This window comes from Argentina silus (assembly GCF_951799395.1).
Source record: "Argentina silus genome assembly, chromosome: 12".
NCBI classification, from domain to species: domain Eukaryota; kingdom Metazoa; phylum Chordata; class Actinopteri; order Argentiniformes; family Argentinidae; genus Argentina; species Argentina silus.
Window position 1 is genome coordinate 12,523,367 of NC_139666.1, and position 22,515 is coordinate 12,545,881.

The 22,515-nt window shown below is 40.3% G+C and overlaps 4 protein-coding genes across 5 annotated transcripts in view; 1 reads left to right on the forward strand and 3 right to left on the reverse strand.

Moving 5' to 3' along the window:
• Nucleotides 1-7,494: 7,494 nt before the first annotated feature.
• On the reverse strand, nucleotides 7,495-9,553 carry LOC310812776 (claudin-10-like). The gene is made up of 5 exons (XM_083681478.1): nucleotides 9,234-9,553; nucleotides 8,845-9,006; nucleotides 8,678-8,759; nucleotides 8,387-8,494; nucleotides 7,495-8,285 (listed from the first exon to the last, which is right to left on the reverse strand). The coding sequence occupies exons 1-5, from the start codon at nucleotides 9,463-9,465 to the stop codon at nucleotides 8,057-8,059; spliced, it is 813 nt and encodes a 270-aa protein (XP_083537604.1). The 5' UTR covers nucleotides 9,466-9,553; the 3' UTR covers nucleotides 7,495-8,056.
• A 787-nt stretch (nucleotides 9,554-10,340) lies between these two features.
• On the reverse strand, nucleotides 10,341-12,193 carry LOC310813089 (claudin-10-like). Its single transcript, XM_083681930.1, has 5 exons — nucleotides 11,887-12,193; nucleotides 11,550-11,711; nucleotides 11,375-11,462; nucleotides 11,039-11,146; nucleotides 10,341-10,858 (listed from the first exon to the last, which is right to left on the reverse strand). Exons 1-5 carry the CDS (start codon nucleotides 12,116-12,118, stop codon nucleotides 10,666-10,668), a joined length of 783 nt encoding a protein of 260 aa, XP_083538056.1. The 5' UTR covers nucleotides 12,119-12,193; the 3' UTR covers nucleotides 10,341-10,665.
• Nucleotides 12,194-12,892: 699 nt separating this feature from the next.
• LOC310813044 (claudin-10-like) lies at nucleotides 12,893-19,564 on the reverse strand. Its single transcript, XM_083681861.1, has 6 exons — nucleotides 19,355-19,564; nucleotides 17,673-17,871; nucleotides 14,119-14,280; nucleotides 13,943-14,024; nucleotides 13,585-13,689; nucleotides 12,893-13,257 (listed from the first exon to the last, which is right to left on the reverse strand). The coding sequence occupies exons 1-6, from the start codon at nucleotides 19,424-19,426 to the stop codon at nucleotides 13,107-13,109; spliced, it is 771 nt and encodes a 256-aa protein (XP_083537987.1). The 5' UTR covers nucleotides 19,427-19,564; the 3' UTR covers nucleotides 12,893-13,106.
• Nucleotides 19,217-22,515, forward strand: part of LOC310813043 (ATP-binding cassette sub-family C member 4-like) — a gene marked incomplete at its 5' end in the record, with an annotated part of 33,582 nt that continues 30,283 nt past the window's right edge. Inside the window, 8 exons of one of the 2 annotated variants that reach the window (XM_083681860.1) lie at nucleotides 19,217-19,252; nucleotides 19,405-19,463; nucleotides 20,039-20,149; nucleotides 20,358-20,478; nucleotides 20,658-20,882; nucleotides 21,106-21,195; nucleotides 21,300-21,463; nucleotides 21,647-21,772. In XM_083681860.1, the coding sequence (XP_083537986.1) occupies nucleotides 20,094-20,149; nucleotides 20,358-20,478; nucleotides 20,658-20,882; nucleotides 21,106-21,195; nucleotides 21,300-21,463; nucleotides 21,647-21,772 (782 nt within the window). Of the gene's footprint in view, nucleotides 19,253-19,389; nucleotides 19,464-20,038; nucleotides 20,150-20,357; nucleotides 20,479-20,657; nucleotides 20,883-21,105; nucleotides 21,196-21,299; nucleotides 21,464-21,646; nucleotides 21,773-22,515 lie in introns of those variants that run through there. The other variant, XM_083681859.1, reaches the window with a different exon arrangement.

Genomic DNA, 22,515 nt, shown 5'->3' on the forward strand with positions numbered 1-22,515 from the left:
AAACTCCACCCCCTACGTTTGGTTCAACAGAGTGGAGCCACGGCAGCACTAGTGAGCGCGTGTCATGAAATAAGGCGCTGCAGACAACATATCGATCGAGCCCTGTCATACAGAGTTCTGAATGAGTCCTATGCAATAGCAAATTAGTAATATAATATGAAAGCAGGAAATATCAATAGTTATGACTGAAACAAACAAATTAACACGTTTCCCATGTGAATCGTTATTTACATAATTAACACTCAGGACATGAGATACAATATAACGACGTTGGGGGCATGGACAGGACATGGAATACGATACAACATGTAAAAACAATTATATAAAACATAAAAATAATCTAAGAAAATACTAGCCTATCTAGTTGATACAGCAGCAAGCCGAACGTAAAGCACTGGACTAGAGCTATTTAACTCGAAACAGTAAACTCCTGAACTTGAACACCCAATCATCATAGCCAGTTGTAGTCTACTGTCTTGTTGTATTTGTTTATTGATAATTGTCTTAGTTTTCTTGGCGCTGTAATGGCGACAGGTGCTGTGGCAGTGCTATAGGCTACATGTAGCCTACACTCCACACAATAAGATCCCCCTGGGAAAGTTATAACTAACTAACTAAACATGTAAAGAGTTCTGCTATATGTATGAATAATAATGTAGGCTACGCAGCCCAGTCTGCCCCATAGAAATAGAATGGCCTCTCCCAGCGGACCACGCGTAATAATGGGAGCGTCACAGTGGCCAACATTCCACATTCTAAATGTGAGAAACAATTTAATTAGTCAGAATTAAATAAACAACCAACATACCGTTTACCTAGTCAGAGCGCTTTCATACCTGTACCAAGTCAGAGCGCTTTCTTTGTCAAAATTACTGTGGTCAATCACCGATCCATAAAATTACACGTAAGGTATGTATTCTGTAGGCCTAAGTAATTACAGTATTTATTGATGCAGTGGAGGTATTAACATGTTGCTTGGAACACTTGCTTTGGAATGTAGTCTTGAAATACTGTATGACTCTGACATGTATGAAAATACTAGACTGGGTACTATTCTGTGATTTTTGTTTCACTCACTGGTCACTTTCTTTATTATCACTGTGCGTAATGTGTGTGCGTAATGTATGATGGTGTGCCATGTAGCAAGGTTTTTTTTTCTGTAGACCAGAATAAGAGTGGTCAATTTTTGCAGAAAATCCCTGTGAGGCCCTATTTCTGGTGAATGTTGGCCATAGCCTATACTAACAATGGTCTGTTACTTGAGATTGTTGTAGGTTATAAAACAGCATTTGTTTTAACATTACTGTAACATTGGGCTACTCTATGGATATTACACTCTCTCAAACGACATCAAATAATCCAGCACGCTCTCCTCCTTCAAACGACAAACGATCCCTCAAAACCTACTATTTTTCATTATTGTTTTTAATGACTGTGCTTTTGTTTTACTTTGTATTTATCTATCTATTCTTGTTCTCTCCATGGAATGTAGTGCCTTTGAGTACTGAGAAAAGCGCTATACAAAATAAATGCATTATTATTATTATTACTCGTAGAACTGACACTCGCACATGGAACGTTGTTGTTTACCCAAAGCGCATCAGCGGACCAAGCGCAATAATGAGCGCGTCACAGTGCGCAACATTCTACAGTACGCATTCTAAATTTGAAGAACAGAACTTTGTATGTGTTAGAATTCATTCGACAACAACCATCAACTTAGTGATCGTGCTTTGTTTGTTGTTATTAATACACGTTCTTGTTGTCAATAAGGTATGTATTGCTAATCTGCTAATCTAAATAATGATTGAATGTAAATTCAAGTTAAATGTATTTGTAAAATTGACAGAATGATATAGTCTAAAAAATCCTCTTGCACACTCTCTAGGGCTTTTGCCAACCGCTTACCATAAATGGATTTCTCCACCAATACTTCATCCAGGGAGGATCTACAGTTTCAGGCACAGGTAAGATTGTGCCATATAGGGTGTTATATAGAACCCAATCATTGACAGTCATCCCTTTGTCTCTCACAGGTTCATTGGTTAAGGTATTGATGGGTGATTCTTTATTGCAGAGAAACCTCTTGAGGCAGTTCATGATCTTGAAGGATGAGGGGCAAGTCTCATCCAACATCACCATGACGCACATGAAGAATTGGCTAATAGCAGGAGAATCCTGGCAAGAGTGAGTCAGGCTTGGAACTGGCGTTTATGGATTATTTTAAACTGTATGCAACAATGCACAGTATGCTATCTTAGTGCAAATTCACTTAAAATGTGAGTCTGATTATATGTTTTTTCATATCTGAAGGTGTCAGGATGTAACAGAGAATGAGTCGAGGAAGCCCTATTTGGCTGAACTGGTAAGGAGTCATAGACTTTACTGTATGACCTACGATACCAACTGAAATAATTTTTGTATCAATTCATAGAGAAAAACATAATGTTAGTTTAACATGATGGTAGTATGTTTCAATTGATGGCCTCTCCTGTTATTTCAATGTTTAATATATGATGATGTTGTACACAGACCTGGTACTTAAAGAGGCGCAGAGGACTAGATGAGATGGAAGAGGGGCTCCGCAAAGAGCTGAATGAGGAGCTCCGCCTCTCTCAGCAATTTGGCAGAAAGGTATGGCCACAGAGATAGATATACAGCATGGGTTCTACCTCATGGGTATGACAACTTCCTGTTATTTTCTCCAGAAACCAGAGAATCCCTGGTTGAGTTTACTTAACAAACTCTCTCTCTCTCTCTCTCTCTCTCTCTCTCTCTCTCTCTCTCTCTCTCTCTCTCTCTCTCTCTCTCTCTCTCTCTCTCTCTCTTATATGAAGATCACCATGGAGGGGCTACAAATGTTCGTGCAGAAGATCCGCCCAGCAGTGGAGGAGGATGTTCAGAGAATCCTTCTCCCTGTTTATGCAGGATTCCCGAACAGTATTATGGTGGTTCAGGAGGACAAAAGTGGCCCTGAGAATCCTGACATCGAAGGCTCTAAACAGACCAAATCCATGTTCCTCCAAGGGGCTGAAGCTCTGTTTCCAGAGGTAGTAACATTAGCCCTGAAACATCTCCTGGAGAACAGACCAGAGGCAGCTAGTACCTCTGCAGTGGAGAATAGACCCTCCCTGTTCATGCAGCCAATGATTGCCAGATTCCATTCTGTTAAAAAGAGGACTGAAGATGCTGCAGTCAGGGGAGTCACTAAGTTAGTGGAAATAGAATTGCTGTGTCATTTTGGAAATGTTCCCATACCTATTCTCGCCGGCATCTCCAAGGCAGTGTCAGGGGACATTGTACGTACTGTGTATTCAAAGTTTGAAGAGGCATCAAAGTCTTTTAACTTGATAGGATTTGATGGGACTGCCTTTGGCATCAGAGACACAGTCCGGAATGCTGTGTGGGACATGACCCGTATGTTTCAGAAGGCCTCACGCCTGCCGGTGATCCCAAAGCAGAGTGTAGTGTTGGATGCTACTATTCAGAAAGTCATCACTGAAGTCCTGCTCCAAATCAACTCTGACACCTTTGCTAACAAAGATATCAACTGTGTGGTCAGTGCTATCATGGGGAATGTGTTCAAACATCTAAACCCTGTGCCATGGGTGCAGGTGACAGCAGTAGAGGAACTGGCAAATGTGCTCCTCCAATCCACTGATTTCTTTAAATTGGTCATGAGCATTGTAACAGAGCTTATGCAAATGGCAGGCAGTTGGGACAATCTCAAGATAGAAGTGGAAAATGGTCACCTGGACAAACACATCTCATACATAGTGGCAATCAACATTCTTAAATGTGTTCCTGATAAATACTCCATCCCAGCTGAACTGAAAATCACTCAAAGGATAATGGAGTCAGTCAAGATTCCTATTCCTATTGTCATTGCCTTTGAGAACAACAATGTGGAGGACTCCTCTGCTGCAAATGAGGTGGATAACACTCAAAAGCAGGGTTTTGTCCAGGTTCACTTATATAACATGGATTGTCTAAAGGAGAAGGTGAATTTCCTCGAAGCAAAGTGTTCCGACCTGCTCCTGGATCCTTCTCAAGTGAAATATCCTGAGCAGTTCATCAAAAATGGAGATGATGTCACATGTGCACAGTCCTCAGAGAAGTTTCTCAAAAACCTTGACTGGGTCGTCGCTCAGTTTGAACTGGTTGAAAAAGAGAACCATGTTAAAGCTGAGGCAGCAAAGCTGGCCCTGGTCAGTGTTGACACACAGGCTGACCAAACCATCAAACCATGCCTGGCCAGTGAGGTAAGAAATATTAACCATCTGTACTGTATGTTAATATAAATGTGAATATGAATGTCTGAGAGCTGTAAGAATAGTCCCTCTTTTCAATTAATGTCCTAATACTGCCCTGGTCTGTCTGTTCACAGCCCACTGAGCTTAAAGACATGGTTGACAAAGGCACTGCATTGGATAGAATTGATGTGGCTTCATCAAACAAAGATATTATGCAAGAAAAGAAGCCAGAGATGAGCTTTGTCAGTGCCTCTGAGGACAATAATGTGGAGGACTCCTCTGACCAGATCTCCAAGGAGGACAAACTGGCTGCAAAAGAGAACCATGTTAAATCTGAGGCAGCAAAGCTGCTGGTCAGTGTTGACACACAGGCTGATGAAACCATCAGACAATGCCTGGCCAGTGAGGTAAGAACTATGAGCAATCTGTAATATACAGTACGTATGTTAATATGAATTTGAACATGAATGTCTGTTCAAATGCCTTGAATGAAACTTCAAGCATCATTGCAATTTGGCTATATAACATGGGGCGACATGTACAGTAATAATTTGGACAATAAATGAGCTCTAACTTACCTGGGAGGTCTTTGGTATATTTTGTGAAAGAGCAATAGATAGTCCTGCTTTTAAATTATTCTCATACTGCTCTGCTCTGTCTGCTTACAGCCCACTGATCTTAAGGACATGGTTGACACAAGGGCACAGTCCTCAGTGCATGAGGAGTTTCTCAAACAGCTTGACCAGATCTCCAAGGAGGACAAACTGGCTGCAAAAGAGAACCATGTCAAAGATGAGGCAGCAAAGCTGCTGGTCAGTGTTGACATACAGACTGACCAAACCATGAAACCACACCTGGCCACTGAGGTAAGAAATATGAACCATCTGTAATGTATGTAAATATGAATGTGAATATGAATGTCTGAGAGCTGTAAGAATAGTCCCTCTTTTCAATTAATCTCATAATACTGCTCTGCTCTGTCTGTTTACAGCCCACTGAGCTTAAAGACATGGTTGACAAAGGCACTGCATTGGATAGAATTGATGTGGCTTCATCAAACAAAGATATTATACAAGAGAAGAATCCAGGGATGAGCCTTGTCTGTGCCTCTGCGGACAATAATGTGAAGGACTCCTCTGACCAGATCCTCAAGGAGGACAAACTGGCTGCAAAAGAGAACCATGTTAAACCTGAGGCAGCAAAGCTGCTGGTCAGTGGTGACACACAGGCTGATGAAACCATCAGACAATGCCTGGCCAGTGAGGTAAGAACTATGAGCAATCTGTAATATACAGTACGTATGTTAATATGAATTTGAACATGAATGTCTGTTCAAATGCCTTGAATGAAACTTCAAGCATCATTGCAATTTGGGTGTATAACATGGGGCGACATGTGCAGGATTAATTTGGACAATAAATGAGCTCTAACTTACCTGGGAGGTCTTTGGTATATTTTGTGAAAGAGCAATAGATAGTCCTGCTTTTAAATTATTCTCATACTACTCTGCTCTGTCTGCTTACAGCCCACTGATCTTAAGGACATGGTTGACACAAGGGCACAGTCCTCAGTGCATGAGGAGTTTCTCAAACAGCTTGACCAGATCTCCAAGGAGGACAAACTGGCTGCAAAAGAGAACCATGTCAAAGATGAGGCAGCAAAGCTGCTGGTCAGTGTTGACATACAGGCTGACCAAACCATGAAACCACACCTGGCCACTGAGGTAAGAAATATGAACCATCTGTAATGTATGTAAATATGAATGTGAATATGAATGTCTGAGAGCTGTAAGAATAGTCCCTCTTTTCAATTAATCTCATAATACTGCTCTGCTCTGTCTGTTTATAGCCCACTGAGCTTAAAGACATGGTTGACAAAGGCACTGCATTGGATAGAATTGATGTGGCTTCATCAAACAAAGATATTATGCAAGAGAAGAAGCCAGAGATTAGCCTTGTCTGTGCCTCTGAGGACAATAATGTGAAGGACTCTTCTGACCAGATCTCCAAGGAGGACAAACTAGCTGCAAAAGAGAACCATGTTAAATCTGAGGCAGCAAAGCTGCTGGTCAGTGTTGACACACAGGCTGACCAAACCATCAAATCATGTCTGGTCAATGAGGTAGGACATATGAACAATATATATTCATGTATTATGTAATGTATATTAATATGAATGTCTGTTTAAATGCCTTTGAAAGAAACTTCAAGCGTATTTGCAGTTTTGGTGCATAACATGGAGCAACAGGTATCCATTTGGACAATAAATTAGCTCCAACTTTGGGAAGTCTAAATTAATTATTCTCATACTGGTCTGTTTGTATGTTTACAGAACACTGAACATAAGCTAGAGGTGTCTAATGGAGTTCCATCAGAATGCAGTGGTGAGTTCTTCATAACTTACAGCACAGTAAAACGATCTAATATCTCATTATGATGCAACAAATCTCTGTTGAGTCTCATACAACATACACACTTCTGAAATGTGTAGGCCTATCTTTTTGTCAGAACAGCTTCCTTATATATGGACATCAGTCTTACAATATATGAAAGATAAGTAACTATTTTGTTATTGTGTCAGAGAATGGACATCAGCTGCAGAAGAAGAAGAAGGAGAAGAAAGGGGGAATTTGTGGATTTTTCAGAAGAGCCTGGAAGGTGATGACCTGCTCCACTGGCATCCCCAATGAGGAGGAATGAAACCAGTCCCCTCTACACATAAAGCAAATTAAAAAGACCATTACCAAAATGAGCATTAAAGAATGACATTACATTCTGAATGACTTCTGACTTAAAATGTAATAAGTACTGTAGGTATAGTATCATACACTACACTCTACTACTTATACTAACTAATCATCATTTCATATACTGTACAGTCTTCATTTTTGAAGATGCAGTAAAATGGATTTCCTGTTGTTACACATAGCTAGTTGCTGACCATTATGTAGTAACATTATTAGGTAACTTCAAGCATGTCTGACTGGTGTTTCATTGGTGCAGAATCTGCAAATCAAATTTCTAGACACAATTTATAATCACGGATCCTTGCAGTGTTATTTCCTGTTTGGTCTCTCATCTATTGTCATGCGACATCCCTTTGTAGTAGCAGCTGAACAAACAATGCTGCATCCTGTTCCTCTGCGGAAATCGGCGGTCCCCTAATAACCACAGTGCTAGCCAACACACTCACTTTAGCAGGTGCAGTGCACTTATCAAAGACAGAACACACTTTATGGACATGTATTGTTGAGAGGATGTTTTAATTTATCTACAAGAATTTGAGACACAGAAAAAATAAATCTTCAACGTTTATACCCCATCATGTTGCTAATAAACATACAATCTCTAATCTCTCTTATCAATCAGATTTAGTCGTCAAACACAGTCACCCTTATGCTAAACTGAATAGTTCAGCTGATTTGTTCAACTGGTTGTCAGCAATCTGTGTCCACTTTCTTGGTTTTCATTCCCTGGTTGTGAGCACTGTTTTATGCTCCAGTTATGCTGGTGTCTGTCTGGCTCAGTAAATGATTGTCAAAAGAGGGCCTATGCAATAACAATCTAATATGAACGCAGTTTCCAGATCCCAGTGTCCTTTATATACAATATAACATGACATGGGACATGGGCAGGACATGGGATATAATACAACATCAAAATAAATGGACAATTATATAAATAAATCAAGTCATTGCAGTTCCTGGGATTAATTGAGAGATTAAAGCAATTAACATCATTCTAAATATGATCCTTGGGTTTGCCAAGCACGGTCTTGTGCATTCTGTTTAACTATACTGGAGGTCACACATAAGCATTCAAACTGGACGTCTTGCTGCTCCTGCTGGTCCCAGAGGCACTGCTGGTTCTGCTGGTCCCAGAGGCACTGCTGGTTCTGCTGCCTCTCTTGGGCCTGGACTTCCTGCTCTCTCCATCTTCTGTGCGTGGTGATGACACTATGTAGGTTTGTTTAGCTGAAGCAGCTATAACCGGTTCAGGGACCCGGTAGGCTGGTAAGCCTTTGTCCTTTGAGCTGGTTTGAATGGTTGAATTAGCGGTGATAGTATTGTTATCATTTTTGTCCTTGCATTGTGCAGATCTAGAGTAGTAATAAAATATATCTGAAACACACACCTTGATTTGCATCCTTCCTTCCCTGCAAAGATACTGATAATAAGGCCTCCAACAACAAGTAGGGTGGAGCCTCCCCAGCCAATGAACACACCTACTCCGATTTCAAACCTGTAAACAAATTGTCAGTAAGTGACCATAGTGCTACAATCTACATTTCGTTGTCTCAGTACTTGTACTCTGTGCAATGACAATAAAGTTGAATGTAATCTAATCTAATCTAAACCCCTAACACTTAACATTGGACTTTCAGAGTTATACACACTCAATTATTATTGATAGACATATACTTACTTTTGTGCCCTAAAATTGATGTCCTGAAATTCTGCTCTTACTTTGTTTCCATAATAAGAGAATGCAACCATGGAACACAACCCTAGGAAAAGATATATTGATTGTTAGACGTTAACCTGCAGGCAACTAACAATCAGAGGGACCATAGCAACGAGATAGGGTTTTACCAGAGATAAGGTAGTTCATCCCTCCAGCAAAAGTCACTCGAGCATTTGCAATCTCCGACCCTCCTAACTTGGTGCACTTCATCCCCACTAAGACAAGAACTGCCCCGAAGAAGCCCAAGATGATAGAGGTGATGATCAGAGCCCGACACATATGAATGTCCCCTGTCCATGAGGCAGAAGAAGAGAGTATGATTTAGTGCTAAAGATACTATCACCGCTAATTCAACCATTATGTTTACTGTGTAATTCTTCATTCATTCTTACAGCAATATATTTCATCTTTGTAATGAATACAAAACTATAATAAATTCCTTGTATCATTTTATATCGTCTTCTTTAATGTTATGCTATAAATGTAAACAAAATAAATCCCCTGTTAAATCACTCACAGTTAAGTGCAAGCATCGATGGGATACCCTTGCAGTCTGATACTCCAGTTGAATCAGAGACGCAGTCCTTCCAAAGGTTGGAGAAGTAGTTAGACGTGGTCAGAACGATGCTGTCTACCTCAGACCAGGTCCAGATCTCTGTGGGCATCGTCGAGCAGACCAGGATCCATCCACACACACAGACCACAAAGCAACCAATCTCCATATACATCACCACTGTCCTGTAATTCATGGCTGCCTCTACCTCTCTGTGTGCAAAGGAGGAAAAAGAGGCCAACAGATGGTAGAATAGCTACTGCTGTTCCTCTGTCTGAAGGCAAACTGAGTAGAACCCTGCCCACACACACACACACACACACACACACACACAACCCTCTGTAGACAACTCTGTACACACAGTTCTGTTTGCACTCTACCCCACCAACACTGTCTTTGTGTACATCATCACACTTCAATACTGAGGGAAGGAGAGAGGCAGAGTGTTTGCTGACCCATGATTTGGCTCCATGAAGGTCATGCTGACGGCGGAGGGTGCGCCTACCATGTTTGTTATTGATATAATACAGAGGATCCTACCAGCATGAAGTTAGTTTTGTGTATGCCTTGTTCATTTAATGTCTGGTTGAGCCTTTTCATCAATGTTTCAGAAGCTGTGCTAAAAGGTTTTGTAAAATTGTTGTTTTCACAATTTGTTGTTTTCACAATTTGTCCCTGATTTCAAATTGGGGTTCCTTGATAAAATCAAGCTAACCTCTATGATATGATAAATAAGAAACAAACATTTTTATTTTGTATGAAGATAGACAATGTCTGTGTATTGCATCTGTAGCTTTTATTGCAGTGTTGTATTCAAATCCTGTGTCTTTTAGGCGATTACAATACATGTCATTATTATGTGTTGGCATAGCCGCAATCAAGTTTTTGGGGTCACAGGAAATTATTGATGTCAATTTGGGGTCGCAAAACAAACACGTTTGGGAACTCCTGCTGTATGTTACAGATAAGTATTGGGCATTGGCAGCACAGTATGGCAGCTTCTTAAAGCTCTAGTTTTTCAGATGCTACATGTCTGAGAGATTTGAATAATAAATAGATTCAATAAAGTCAGAATATTCAAAGTCACATTTATAAATTCATGAAAAATCACAATGACAGTGGCTTCAAAACCATACAATGTTACAGCATTCAGACATATAATTGCATACAAAGAAGTCATGCTATCACAAAAACCTAACCTTCTCTGGTTGCATTTTACAGACAGAATACAGGTATATTGTATGGTAAGATTGGGCAAACAATAGCAACAACAACCCAGCAGGTGCAAAACCAATGTACATTCAATTGAAGGGAGAAAATAAAACTATGTACAACACATGAAAAACACTGTGGTTATTCATAATTATCCATTATAGACTATGTTGCAGGTCTGTGACTACACAAATGCATCTCTGTCTGATATTTTCTCAGGTGTTGTCCGGGATATTTCTGAGAGTTTGGAGCTGCCTGATCTCCCTGAGCCGTAGGATCCATACTGTCTGGATGGTCTGTAGTACCCATTATAGAGGGTTCTTCCTCCGGATTGAGGGGCCATGTATGTCCGTGTTCCATAGGCATACACCACTTTGCTAATGAGACACACAACACATTATTTGCTAACTGAACTCTGAGTCCTTATATCAGAAGCCCATGTTTGTATGATGTTTAATGTATGGCCACATGCATTGCCACACTAAGAAAACAATGCAAAGAAATGAATCTGATGAAAGGATCAGTCCAAACATGTTTGTTTTCTTAATGTATTGTACCTTTTAGGGAAGAGGACTCTGTAGACAGTGACAGCATAAAGGATGGCCCCAAGGAGGATACAAAAGCACCCCACTAGTCCCAGAAATAAGGGGGTTCCTAAGTCATACCTTAGCGTTGAGTAGAAAACAAAAAGTCAGCACAATTAATGTTGATGTGCAAGTCTGAAACATGACATTTGCATAAATCTAACTTTGTTATGTAGATATATATTTGTTTTGATTTTACATTTCAATTTTATTGCAGGACAGTAACGGATACAGTGTTCAGAGTTGGCTCTGTAATGAAAGAAATAGGCCTACAGTTTGTGTTACATAGTTTCCTAATCTTCATCTTACCTCAGAACTCCTCTCTCTAAAGTGGCAGAAAAGGTTGTCCTGGCGATTCTGTTGATGTATAAGCAATATCCAGCAATGTCTGACACACCTGTGTGAAGAGGTTTCGGTGAAACAAAGAAATGTTGAGGGCAAAACATTCCTGTCATTTAGAAAGCCCAATATGGAGTGCACTTACCTCCAAAAAAGTGAAACACTGATCCTGCAAGTAATAGTTTATCCTTGGTCTTTTCCCCACCTCCGATGTAAGTACAGTCCATACCAGCAAAACAAAACACTACACCAAAGAAGCCCAAGGTCAGCCCACACATCAGCAGACCTCTCACTCCCTGGACATAAGCTGTATAAGGAAATATACACATATTAGTGTCAACATTCTACTTCCAGTAGAGTTTGTATAGATGTATACAGTATAGAAGTGTTTGTATAAATGTATAGAGTATAGATGGGAACACAATTAATTTAAAGATAGCTGCAAATAATTGATCGGTCAGATGTGTGAACAGAGCACTTACCAGTGACGGACCACAGCACAGGGAAGTCCCTGCAGTTGGTAATGGCAGTGGAGTCAGTGAAGCAGTCCTTCCACAGGTTGGACCAGTACCAGGCTACTTTGATGATGAAGGAGCCTCCCTGGCCACCTATCTGGGTGATCCGCCAGTAATCCATGGCCATGGTGCACAGCACAAACAGCCATCCCAGCGATGAGATCAGGAACCCAAACACCTGGATCAGCCTTTTTCTCATGTCTCCAGATCTGATACCAAAAGAAAGCTAGCCCACTGCTCCTAGGAGCTCCTTACAAGGTGTGTGGTGGTGGTGGATCAGGATACAGGACACTCACACACGTGATGTCAGGAGTGTGGCAGGATGTTGACACTTCTAGTCTCATCTCAGTAGGTGATAACAGGTCTGTGACGACGGGATGACTTGGTGTGTTGGGGACATGGTGGAGGGGAGAGTATTGATGTGGGCTCTGTATTGTCCACCCTATCATGGAAGTTGTTTACTGTAAACTCTCAGGAGTGTGGCTACAACTTTAGAAGTAAGTACCAGAGAGGCGTCATCAGTGCCAACTCAGTTCTTTGTCAATATTAGTTAGACAGCAGTTTAAATAGGACCGTAAAGATATAGCAATTTAACAAACTTGAGACTTGAGAATATCTGAAAAAGTCTATATGTGATGTAAAAGGGACATACTGTACCCTTTTCCTACACTGACCTTAAAGATCTTTGGATTGTAAAAACATAGTTAATGGTTACAGGACTGTATGTCATGTAAACATAGGTCAGAAACATGATCTGTCGATGTTAAACATCATTTTAAATGTTCTGTCATTATAGATTAACAGCATTCTAATGTGTGACTTACAGTTAAACGAGACAGACAGGACACAACAAGGCACCAATTCTCATACTCTCACTTTAATGTCAAATACTATTATCAAAACCATAGGAAAATCGCAATTCAACATAACGCAACACTATAAATAAATGATCAATAATTCAGTTTGTTTTGCCTGTAGTCATTTCAAAGCACAAAGCAAATACAGCATCCTGCATGGTCTTTGATTTCCACTATGTACAGAGAAGGAGTAAAAGACTGAATCCAATATCCAATGGTCTGTTACTGGCCAATGGTCTCTCAGTCTTATGACAATCTCCCCATTGGTAATAGATGTGAGGCCCTCTGAAGACCATGTTACTGTTTTGGCTCTGTCTCTCCTCTAATCCCCTACACATAGACATTCTTATCAAAGTGCTGTACTCTGGAAGAGCTGCTGTAGTCTGGTGGAGGTCTCTGGTTTGCAGGATGTGCATGCCCTCTGGGGTGGGAAGAGATATGGGAGGCAGCTCCTCTGTAGGCATAGCCTGATTGGCTAGGGCTATGAGAGAGAGAGAGAGAGAGAGAGAGAGAGAGAGAGAGAGAGAGAGAGAGAGAGAGAGAGAGAGAGAGAGAGAGAGAGAGAGAGAGAAAGATATGATAATAAGGATGTTTCTCTATCATAAGAGTTTGAGACTGGTTTTGAGAAAAGCTGGAATATGCCAAAGCATAAATACTAAGTCTCCCTTATATTAGCATGTCTTTGATTTTGGAAGAACAATGACCACAGCAAATGTGATTCAATTCAATTATTCTACAGCATAGTAATGTAGTAACGACAAATGTTTCAAATAAAATGTACAGCATTCATCACATATCAATGACACACCTTCTACTGAAACCATCTGCTATAGAGAAGCAGAGAACAACCCCTCCTAGGATACACAGGACAGAACCTGCCCAGCCGATGAACAGGGCAACTCCCAATTCATACCTGGAAACAAGAACAAGTTAATTAACAGCAACATGATCATGTCATGCACTGTACAATCCAAGGGAGGCTGGTGGAGGCATACATCTGAGGACGGGCTCATTGTAATGCATGGAATGGAAAGATCAAACATATCATTCCTCATTCCATTCCATGTATTACAATGAGCCCGTCCTCTGATTTCTACGTCCACCAGCCTCCACTGGTACAGTCTGTCTGGTCCGACAGTATACAATACATTAAATTAGTTACTCACTTCTGAGACATCACCATGGGGTCAAAAAACTCTGATGTTATCCTGTGTGCGTACAGAGAGCATGCAGACAAGGAGCAGAGACCTGCAAAACAAAAAATAATGTGGTCAGGGCTGTAGACTTAACAGACAATGCCAATACAGTACATTGATAGTGGCTATGACATTACAATAGTTACCACTAAGTATGAAATTGATCCCGGCGAGGCAGGCAATCCTGGCTTTGCTTTGGTCAGTTCCCCCAATTTTGGTGCACTTCATACCGACCAGGGCGAAGATGGCACCAAAGAAGCCCAGACACACAGCTGCAATCATCAGACCCCTACAGGCCTGGATGTAGCCTGTATGAACAAAACACAGAGGTCAGAGAACTCATGCAAACTCAAGACACCGATAATGCTGCTGCATTTTACATAGTCACTAAACTTCTATAACTTATAGCATAACCACTACATTTACCGACTGAAATGCAGAGGCATTGTCAAGATGAATAGGGCTCAATGTGCACCAGCCATTTTCCTTAGTCCCCTCCCCTCCCCACCTCTCCTCGCACACACGAAAATACACCATAGCAATTTGTTTGTTAACTGTTTGGGTAACAAATTGGCTCCAAACGCATTACCTATAATTTGTCAGCACAACCAGTAATTGTTTCTAAGTGGCACATGTTGGTGCTCACAGCCTTGGCATTAGAGTTTCTTTTGAGACGTGATTTAGAGGCAAATATTAGCTTGGTGGTTAACCCCTGGAACTAGTCAACCGGGAGAAACAGCCCAGAGCTCTCAGTAAATCAGATTTATAGCCTTCAACCCACAAGAAGTTAGGTAAACATTGACATCTTTGAAGGTAAATGAGTTTTTACGAGGAGAAGGCTTGCATTGTGCCTCCCCACAAATCTATTAGGCCTGCAAGTACTGGACACTTCTATGAAGTAATAATGAGCTTGAAATTGAACTGTGGTGGAAAGCACGAGAGAGAGGTGGCGGATCCATTGACCCTCATCCTGGACCAAGGTACTGTGACCAGACGGAGGCAGAAACACTGCTAGTATAAAAAAGAACCAGGAGATCTACTGCAATCTCTATATATCAAGCTTAAATAAAACAAATAAAAAATACTGTATACCATATGCATGAAAAAAATACTGTATACCACGGTAAATTACCGTATACCATGCATTTGTTACCGGGCATTTGTTATCAAATATATATTTTTGTAAACGACAACCTGTTAAAAAGCAAATTCAACACTGTAATTGATAATTTACTTTACTTACTAGAAGAACATACATTGGCTCAGAGTCTACAATGAGCCCCGACAGTAACACTTTGTTTGTATCACAGAAGGCCAAATGAGTACGTAGTATCTACATTTTCTCAAAGACTTTCCCAACTACAAGAAATAAACACAGAGCAGACCGTCCAATGCCAGCATAGAAGGAAAGTCCTTGCAGTTGGAGATTCCTGTAGAATCGGTGACACAGGCCTTCCAAAGGTTGGACCAGTAAGTGGCTGTGGTGATAACCGTGCCATCCAGTGACGACACCTTCCAATAATCCGTGGGCAAGGTGGAGGAGATGAGGACCCAGCCAGAGGTGGTCAAAATAAAGGCCATAATCTCGGTCACCATGTTACTCATGTTGAACAACACACCAGCGCTACCTCAGTCAGTGAGAACTTCAAAGGTGACGCAAAGAAGAGCGGAGTGACTGATGGTCCACTGGCCAATGAAGCTTGTTGAAGAGACTCAGTATTCAAGGGTTAAATGGTCATGGGGGGATTGATGGTTAATATGTTCTGGACTTGACTGTTTCATATTCAGCAGGGAGGGGTTTAGACCTCATTATCAACGACTGACCAATGGACTGTTATGTCTGATGTCATGAACATGGCACTTCTAACCACAGTGTCTTCCACTCACTAATACTGTACCTATTGAGCTGTTGCCTCTCACCTCTGTTGAGTCTGAAGCACCGGGCCGTGGTGTGAGTGATGAGTTAATGAGTGATCAATATTATGCTATTTTTGACCTTGTGAGAAGGTTTTAGTTTGCATTTTAACTTAATAACAAAACCCCCATGTCATGAGCAGGGTATAACATCTTTATGTGTGAGACATCTGTGAGGAAGTCATTATGACACATACACTATTCTTCATCGTTAACCTTTGACTTTTTAGTGCAGTAACCCCTCACCTATCACAGTGAGTCAGAGTGACGTGTGTAAGGTGAGGGGGCAGAGTAAGGTGTAGATCTAACATGAATGAAAAAGACACGAACACAGAGTGGAGATACAATACAGCATTGCCAAGGTGCAGCAAATTCATACAAAGGAATGCCCTCATCTTCCTCAAATTGTTTTAAAGTTATGTTATAGGCCCATCTAGTGGTAAGCTATTGCACTTGTGTACATGCACACAGTTTCAAACACTACCACTGGAGGTAGTTTTGAGTGAACCAAATACTCTCAATTGGTACAGCTTGGTACAATTGTATGGAGCACACATAATTGAGACAGTTGCTCATCAAGTATGACATTTGAAAGAGCTCACTAAATATGGCAGAATAGCCTCCTGAGTATGTTACCGGGAATTTGTGAACATCTATTCTACACTGATGTTTTTTTAATTATGGTGTCCACTTTTTTTGTGTCACCAGATGTGAACACAACTGAAACTCAGTTAATACCATGCAGGCTATGCAAAGCACAGTGCTTAATTTAGTATTTTAGTTAATTAGTCTATTGAGAGGAAGTTGTACAGTAAATGTCACGGCTCCTTTCATAACTGTAAGTTACAGTATCTCAGTCTCTCACTGGTTATTGTTTATATTTGGCATAAACACTGGCGTCTGCCTCATACAGGAACCACTTGTTCTCTCAGTTTAACCTTTCCTTCTAAGGATTATACATTGGCCACAGAAAAACTCTGTGTCATCACCTACAACACAAAAGAGCAAAAGAACATGAAGTGATCAAATAGTTTCAATATGAATCAACAATTATTCTAAAACCCACTATATATTCAAACACACTCTTGTTTGAAACTCAACTTGTTTCAAACTGCACAAGATTAAATTAATCTATGAAGTTTTCTGTTATGTACTATATTTCAATGGTAAAAAAAAAATGTTTACTCAATTGACATTGATCGATAACCTTCCCAAAAATGTCTAAACATTGTATTCTGATCTAATAATTATAATTAAAGAAGAGGCATGAAAACACTATGTATTTTATTAAATTGATGATATTAAACAATGATTTATAAATAGTCAAGGTCTAATTAGTGTTGAATATCTAAATGTTGCAGTTTCATTATTTCCTTTATAAAGTAGGTTGTTTCACAAATGAATGAAGATGATCATGCTTCAATACATAGGTTAATTACATAGATCTCTGTCACGCTTATCTTAGAGATATGGCCTTGTGGACGGCATAAACAACAACAGGAGATCTATGTACACAGTATCTAATACGCATGCGTAAACATGATTATTTCTTCGTTACAGTAAAGGGAGCTAGTTTCTTGTCTTCTTATTGGATACTATGACCATTATACTGATGACACAGGACCAACAATATAGGGATATCATGTGAAAATTAACCTTAAAAGACCCAATGGTGTATATTCAGTGAGGAAATTCAAGTTACAGTTTGCTCTACAAAAAGACAACAGGTAATTTGTTATTGTCATTTACCATATGACACCAATGTATGAGTGTGATGTTTCTTTACCTTCTAGTTTGAAGATAGTGTGGTGCGGTCTGCAGTGCAGGGCTCCAATGGCGTTCCCAGCACAGTTATTCCACAGTCCCTGGAGCACCCATGTAACCGTGATGACAGAGGATGCCCTGCTGGTGGCCCTCCACTCGTTGGACACCGTGGCAGCGATGGTGGCGCCCAGACCCACCAGGCCGCCCAGGAAAGCCAGGATCTGCATTACCGACATTTTGGGAAGGGTGAATTGATAGATTTGTAAAGCCTTTCAGTTGGAGAAAACAAAAAGGAATAAAAAGCCCCAGGCGAACAAATTACACTGAGGACATGTGTTCCACAGAGATGATTTACGCATAGGACATCTCCCCGTGCTCCACTTACTGAGGTGAAGGATGGACAAAGTGAAAGAGTAAAGAGTCAACTGACAGTTAGTTATTAATATGAAACAGGCAGCTTTTAAACAGGTGTTTCTTTAGATTTTTTGTATTTTGTGCTCATCTGATTTGGTCTTGGAGTGAGGTCAAGTATCATATTAACATAAACAAAATAAGAGAGTAATCAGTAATCCTAAAGACAAGGAGCAATGTGGCAAAGTCCAGTTACTAGTTCAGCTATTTATACACACAGAATTAAGCAACTTGGGTGAAGGTTTGTACCTATACCAATCTAAATGTTTATACCGTACCTTAAAACACATTTTAAGTATCAAACAGCTGTGTTCAGGTAAATTAAGTTGAGTCTATCTCTGCATTTTAAAGGTGTGGGTTGGTGTTTCTTGCTTTAACGGTATAAGAGCAGTAGCATCTTCGATCTATGGTCATTGTCTTGGTTTGGTGTGTCTAGCGAAGACAATTTTAAAATATGTCAGACACACTCAACCTAACTTCCCTTAAAACAGCTTATTGAAGCTTATTGTATATTTTTCAGTTACAACAGCTTATTGTATATTTTTCAGTTACAAGCATTATGAATTTACATTGGTGTCAATGGGAAACATTAACTTTCATAAACTGTTTTGATATTATTCATACATTTTGAGTTATATGTACTTTTTAAAAACTCAATGACCATAGATGTAAGATGCTACTGCTCTTAAATGGTTAAAGCAGCAAACACCAATCCACCTTTAAAATGTAGAGACTCAACTTAATGTACCTGAATACAGCTGTTTGATCCTTACAATATTAAGCTATAACTTACTACTAATATTAAGCTATCCGAATTTCAACTGGTATAGGTGGTGTTATGATTTGAAAATGACTTAAAATTGTGATATACCTTCTATTTTAGACAGTTGCAGTGCATTATTGTTATCTCACCGTATAACGGTTATAAACACTATCATGTACATGCCACTTCTGCCACTAGGTTCCTATATCTGGTTGAGAATTGGACCAGAGTAAGATGGCTGCACATTGCTCCATTCCATAGCATTAAGTATCATGACATCATCTTATGTATAGGTCTACCCGTATAGGGCTATAACTCGAGAGATGGACAGCCAGACGGACAATATTTCAGCCAATCCTCAACCCGTAGGCGGGACGCACAGGACGCACTGATGACAGCCGAACGCCGGTTTATGAAATTATTTCGAGGTACAGTATTCATTGTATATACTGGACCGGTGCGAAAATAATGTATATATTCTATTAAATAGCCTTTTCTATGTATTTAATGATACCATTTCAGCTACATACATAGGTTGTTTTCAGTTTATACTCAGTGTCAGAGCATGGAATCTTTGCAGAAAGAGGCGAGGGATAATCCATCGGCTACAGCTAATCTTCTTTCCAAGATTTTCTTCTGGTAAGAAAAGTGTCAGCACTGTTTGACATCTCAATTGAATGGCGAAGGGTCCCTTGGTGTTGAGCGGTACATGCTGTATCCGTGTGTGTATCAGTTGCCATCGAAAATCGCAAGCCTTGCCATATTGTGCTGACACGGAAGACGACAAAAAGACCAAAAGGTGCACAGTACTAGTACAGAAAGTCCCCATCACTTCCTGAAAGTTTCAGCCATACAGTTTCAGTTAGTATGATTTACAACAATGTATAGCAATAGTCTTGAATATTCAGTTTCCACACTGTCATCAGGTCTGTCTTGATGGGCTTTTGCTCTAAAAGTGTCGTTTTAAAAAAAATAAAAAAAAATAATTATGATTATTATTTTATTTTTTTGTATGTTTCCATTTATGAAACATTTGTGCAGGTTAATTACAGTAAATGTGTGGAGTGAGTGAAGGTGTCGTTCTTGGGATGTAGGCCTAGGGTGTATGACAAAAACAACAAGATGATAGGCTTATCATCCAACATACTTTCCTTTTATATCCCATGAAAAGTGTTATTTATGTTTGCACCCAATTTAATGTTTCTTCTCACTAGCTGGCTGAATCCTTTATTTCGTATTGGTCATAATCGGAGGCTAGAGGAACATGACATGTATAAAGTGCTCCCAGAGGATGGATCTGAGAGACTAGGGGAAGATCTACAGTGGTATGTCACCTAAACATTATCTGTGTGTGTGTGTGTGTGTGTGTGTGTGTGTGTGTGTGTGTGTGTGTGTGTGTGTGTGTGTGTGTGTGTGTGTGTGTATGTATGTGTGAACCTGTGTGTTGATGTACTGTAGATATGAGAGTTTGAATGACTGGCATTGGGCAGTGAGTGAGATGGTTCTTTTGATTGTCATCCCCATTGTGTGCAGGTACTGGGACCGAGAGGTGCAGAAGGCAGCTGAGGAACTGCGCACACCCAAACTAACCAAAGTCCTTATTGAGTGCTATTGGCGGTCCTACTCTGTCATAGGAATATTCACTCTTGTTGAGGTACAGTCCCACAAGCTCAAATTTACATTTCACAAAACTAGATCCCGAGGGCAAATCTTTTTCATTTAAAACACAGTGTCTTTAGATGAAAACGTTAACATTAATGTTGTAGACTAGTGTTTACTGTTACTTCTAAACAGCACCTTTGAAACTTACCTGATGTCTCTTTCTCCTTTCAGGAAATTATCAAAGTGATTCAGCCAATATTTCTTGGGAAGCTGATCCAGTACTTTGAGAGTTATGACCCCAACAATATGGCTGCTCTGTACGAGGTGTTTGGCTACGCCGCGGGTATCTCCCTGTCTACTCTTGGCCTGGCCACTCTTCACCACCTCTACTTCTTCCATGTGCAGCGAGCCGGCATGAAGATCCGCATCGCCATGTGTCACATGATCTATCGCAAGGTCAGTAACTAAATCAGCCTTGGGGTTACCAACCAACAGTAACTTCACCCTTCATTATGCAACTAGTCCTCAGTCTTATTCTACATGTATTTACAAAGCTGATTTAGCTAGCCTAGTCAGCCTCTCACCGCAGTACATTCTGTTTTTTGGGTACAGTGTAGAGGCCATAGAACTTGAGTGGTTTGCATGATTCTAACTTGTTGGTCCTAAAATGCCTCCAAAGGCCCTCTGTCTTAACAGCACAGCGCTGGGAAAAACAACCACTGGACAAATTGTGAACCTTTTATCCAACGACGTCAACAAATTTGATGAGGTATGATCTCATTTATAAACATTTTTGGCTTACACTTCTCATGCCTATCAGATGGCATTGCCCTTATTTCAACAATAAACAACTCTTCTTTTATCCTTTCCCAGGTTACCATATTTTTGCACTTTTTGTGGGTTGGTCCCCTGCAAGCAGCAGCTGTGGTAGTGTTGCTGTGGTATGAGATTGGCCCATCATGCCTTGCTGGAATGGCCGTACTGGTCTTCCTGATGCCTATACAGACTCTGTTTGGTCGTTTGTTTTCCTCTCTCAGGTGCATGGCTAATAGTAATAACATTTTAAGTTATGTTGTGATGCAATATGACAAGACAACAACATGATTGAGTTGCGAACAGGCTCTTGCTTGTTTGGAATGTGTTCCAAAACAAACACTGGTGTCAAATCTCAACCTGTGAACCTGAACTAGAAATATTCCCTTAATTGTTCTTTACCACAGGGGCAAAACTGCATCATTGACAGATGACAGAATACGCATAATGAACGAAGTTGTCTCCGGAATTCGGATCATCAAGATGTATGCATGGGAGAAGCCTTTCTCAGCTCTGGTAGATGACGTCAGAAGGTAGATTATGTTTCACCTACATTAAATAGCGATAACTGAAACATTGTCACAACATTGGAGAGTGAGTTTGAATTTCATCAGTCAGAAATTCTATTGCAACTCTGCTGTAATGACTTATGTAGATACTAATAGATTTAGTGCCACCATACTAATTTTCTACATGAATTTAGCTGGTTGTTATTGAGGGCGAATGGCAAGGCATGAGGCCCAGATCTTGTCAGCAGCTGACACACAGTATCACATTTGGCCAGGCTGGATTTGGCCAGGCTATCTGTTAGAGACCAACTGAAAGACCAACTAAAAGACCAACACATACTCACTCTCTTCATTCAGCAGAATGTACTGTAATCTACTGTCTTCAATCCCCAGCAGGCAGTTATACTTAGGCCTCTATACTTTCAGGGAGGTGAATTTGAATCAACAAGTTTGTTCTAATATTGTACTGCAATCGCAATACCTTACACTTCTAATTCCTTTGGCATGGGAGGTAGGAATTACCCACTGTTCAGTGCTAATTCTTTGATTCGGAGTAATGAATTCCACACTGAGAGTGAGACCTCAAGTGTGCCATGTGTAAAAGTGTGCCATGTGTCGTTAAATTTCCAATGTCACCAAGCACTCCAATTAATACAAATGTATTGATAGTGTATAGACTACTTATAACCTGTTAAAGTCTTATATAAACACTCTTATAAAATGTTACCAAATCCAAATTACCACTGTCTAACTACCTCTCCCTCTCC